The 3,408-nt window shown below is 34.9% G+C and overlaps 1 protein-coding gene across 2 annotated transcripts; it reads left to right on the forward strand.

The window, feature by feature from the left end:
* Positions 1–243: 243 nt before the first annotated feature.
* LOC127116564 (uncharacterized) lies at positions 244–3,002 on the forward strand. 2 transcript variants are annotated; one of them, XM_051047419.1, is made up of 4 exons: positions 244–661; positions 743–1,094; positions 1,256–1,435; positions 2,798–3,002. In XM_051047419.1, exons 1-4 carry the CDS (start codon positions 350–352, stop codon positions 2,884–2,886), a joined length of 933 nt encoding a protein of 310 aa, XP_050903376.1. In that variant the 5' UTR covers positions 244–349; the 3' UTR covers positions 2,887–3,002. The 2 variants fall into 2 exon arrangements, with proteins under 2 accessions (XP_050903376.1, XP_050903886.1); XM_051047929.1 differs by lacking the exon at positions 2,798–3,002 and adding an exon at positions 1,522–2,199.
* Positions 3,003–3,408: the final 406 nt, after the last annotated feature.

Here is a 3,408-nt window from a genome sequence, read left to right on the forward strand (position 1 = left end):
CCCTTACATTTTAAATGTATGCGTCACTCCCACATTTTACATGCATACGTCATAAAGGGTTGACGTCTCCTCCTGAAACATTGTTAGTTCGGTAATAAATTGAAAACATTGTTATTTTGCTATATAATTTGAAAAAATTGATTATTTAAAAAAAAAAAATTAAAAATGTAAAATAATAAATAAGTTTAAAATAAAAATAAAATAGAGAAGAGAAATAAATAAATAAAAGTATTAACTATTTGTGTGAACCATAGATATGCAATTAAGTTAACATTTCAGAGGATAGAGATTGTTGTTGAAAATTGAAATTTGTCTCAAAAACAAGGATAACAAGAGTTGGATTTCTGCAATGATTACCGGTTCCATTGTTAGGGTTCCTCTTCTTCCCCCTTTATCATTTCCGAAAACCTTGTCGAAATTGAAATGCCGCAGCAAAAACTCAGATGATAACGATTTCAAAGACGCACTTTCCGGGATGATGGGCGACCAAGTTGAACAACTCTTGAGCAGACAAGAGAATAAGGGTTTGATGGATAATTTACAGAAAGCTTCACAGAGAGTCGAGATTGCCAAGACACAACTTGCTTTCATTCAAAAACAAGAACTTGCGCTCAAACAGTTCAAAGATTACACTCAACAGCTTGAAGGAAATGCTTCTCAGGTACTTTCTCTCATTCAATTCAATTCAATTAACCTAGATTGGTTGCAAAATAGTGATCAATAAAATTGTTTGAGTTGGAAGATTGCAGAAAGTCAGAGAGAAATTTCAGAGGCAAAAGCCATGCTTGAGGAAGCAGAACGCTCTCTGTTGCTAAATGTGGGAGATGCTGAAGAAGGAAGTGAAGAAATTTATCGGGACGAAGAAAGACGGGAGTCTGTTAAAGCAGCATCTATCTCGGCTCTCGTTGGCACTTTGTCCGGCCTCCCCATATGTTTCGTTCAGGCAACCGATACAACTCAGTTGCTTCTCTCTTTGGGAATCAATTTCATATGTTGTGCGTTGTTTGGAGTCACTTTTCGATATACTGTAAGGAGAAACTTGGATGATTTTCAGCTTAAGACTGGGGCTGCAGCAGCCTTTGGTGTTGTTAAAGGTAATCATTCAACTCGCCGTGATATAGTATTAAATAAGCTGAAATTTTACAAATAAGTCAATTTTGATCGAATTGCATGTTCTTTTCTTTTGTGGTTGAATGCTTTGTTGTAATGTCACAGTCTAAGTTAATGGTAATACTGAAATGAAATCATCATGCAGGTCTTGCAATCCTCAGTGCTGGACCATTTCTTGAACTCAACTTCGAAAGCTTATTATCGTATGCTTGGGACGGAACAATTTATGTGTCTGAGAATCTTATCATTTTTCTTTCTGCTGCTATTAGTCTAGATTATTGTTTAAAGACAAGACTTTTGAGCCCTTTTCCAATTGATAGAACAGGTTAGTGGCAATTCGAATTAACTTTCCAATTATTATAGCCGAAATGGACATTGATAAATTTGTTGCTTTGATTTCAAATTTTCTAGTTAGTGCCTTCATACACCAAAGAAATGATAAACATTGAAGACATTTCTCACCGCACAGAAAAGTTGCATGCCGTTCTATTTTTTTAAAAACAACTAACATGTTAAGATTAGAAGTGTTTGAAAAGGGAAAGGGATGTTATGTTGCCCGAGAACAATAGGTAATGCCTGAGCTGAACTTTCATGGGAGGGGAGGGTGAATATATTTTCATGGGATTTCAACAAGTAGAACTCTAGCATTAGCAAAGTATTTGGAGAGAATGGAAGAGAGGAGGAATGCTGTTTCCATACTTTTGACTTTGAGTTATATGCAACCTGAAAATAGTTGCAATAGCTTGATAGCAATTAGAATTGAATTGTCGCATGTCCTCAAATTACTTCATGCTGGAAATGGTTGTGAGTGGAATCGGTGTGAAGTTTTTCTTAGAACTGTTTCGTTGACAGTGGGAGAGTATCAGAGTAAGTTTGTGCTCTGATCTGTCGAAGCCTCTGTCAGGAGTACAGGGGAGCTAAATCATTGCTTAATGGACTCCTCTTCTTCTTTCTTCTTAAATGATAGTGTGATGTTATTTCCTTCATTTATTGCCCGCACTTTGTAAAATGCCCTATTTTGAATCCAATAATGTTGTTAGGGGCCACCATTTGAAGTAATTTCATAAATTATATTACTATTTTATGACATTTTTGGGGTTATGTACTTCCTCACTTATGGCTCTCTTCTGTGATGCTACTGGAATATGTCTAAATCGACTTATCCGATCTTGGATCAGTTATTGTGGAGCACTTCTTTGTGTGCTGCATGGATTCTACTAGTAGTTAATTAATAAACACAATAAGCATAACTTTAGCACAATAGTGGCTTCCATGTGCTGCTTAAAGAGATCAGCTTATGTTTTTCATGTTGAATTATGATCGGTGAAAATTTTGTTCCACCTTGTCCATATCTTTCGAAGAACATTGATGTCCTCAAAGTCAAACTACCTTTTCCTGTGAGTGTGCCTTGCAGCAAATTAATTCTGGCATCATTCACACTCCTAGTTGATTAGGGGGTGAAGATTTCAGTTCAAGGTTAAATTGTACACTTACAAAATGGAAGCTTGAGTCTGACTTTTATTCTGGCCAAGAATGTTGCTTGGCTAGGAAAGTCTAAATGGATACTGATATTGAAGTTGTTGAAGTTGAAGTCATGAATATTATTGTATCTTTTAAGGGACCTTTTCAATTTAGTATTTTTAAATTTTAATGGATGCACTAGGGTAGGTTTTGTTCTTCTGTGCAGTATGTTTGGATGCTCTTTGTGCACAAGCTTCTAAGGATGAATATATTGTTTTCAATTTAAGTTATCAACGGGTATATATGCATGTTTAGGCATTGTAATTTGTGATCTGACTGTTGGGAAAATGTATGCTTTACATTATTTTTGGAATCACAACTGTTATGTATAGTGACTTATTGAGGATAGTGAAATGATTCAAATTTCTCTCCATCGTGACCCTATTCTATTTCAATATGAGTAAATAATGTGTAATTTTTGTTAATTAGAATAGAGTCAACCTGCACAAGTCCAAATAAGGGAGAAACAGTCATAATGAAAATCATATGATGATTCTGTTTTATTTGCCATTACTTTGTTCTGGATAGCATATTTTCAGAAAACCATGCAGAAGCAGCCTTACCTTTTACAAAGCACAATGGAACAAAAATAAGAAAAGTTGTGAATGCTAATTGCTTCACTTGAGAGTTTAAACTATTTGTAGTATGAGATTTAAGCCTTGAGTGAAATGCACACCTAGAATGAGATAGTAATGTATAACAAACACCAAGTTATAAATATGACTCAAGATCTAAAGCTTATATACTGCTCTCTTTTAAAATAAGTGTATTTTCATA

The sequence above is a fragment of the Lathyrus oleraceus genome, chromosome 1 (assembly GCF_024323335.1).
Source record: "Lathyrus oleraceus cultivar Zhongwan6 chromosome 1, CAAS_Psat_ZW6_1.0, whole genome shotgun sequence".
Classification (NCBI taxonomy): Eukaryota; Viridiplantae; Streptophyta; class Magnoliopsida; order Fabales; family Fabaceae; genus Lathyrus; species Lathyrus oleraceus.

Bases quoted from the DNA above. Each gene is read 5' to 3' on its own strand.
- LOC127116564 (XM_051047419.1), top strand. From the start codon at position 350: ATGATTACCGGTTCCATTGTTAGGGTTCCTCTTCTTCCCCCTTTATCA. The intron at 1,095-1,255 runs GTAATCATTCAA...ATCATCATGCAG, and splicing joins AGCCTTTGGTGTTGTTAAAG to GTCTTGCAATCCTCAGTGCT. The intron at 1,436-2,797 runs GTTAGTGGCAAT...TCTTCTGTGCAG, and splicing joins TTTTCCAATTGATAGAACAG to TATGTTTGGATGCTCTTTGT.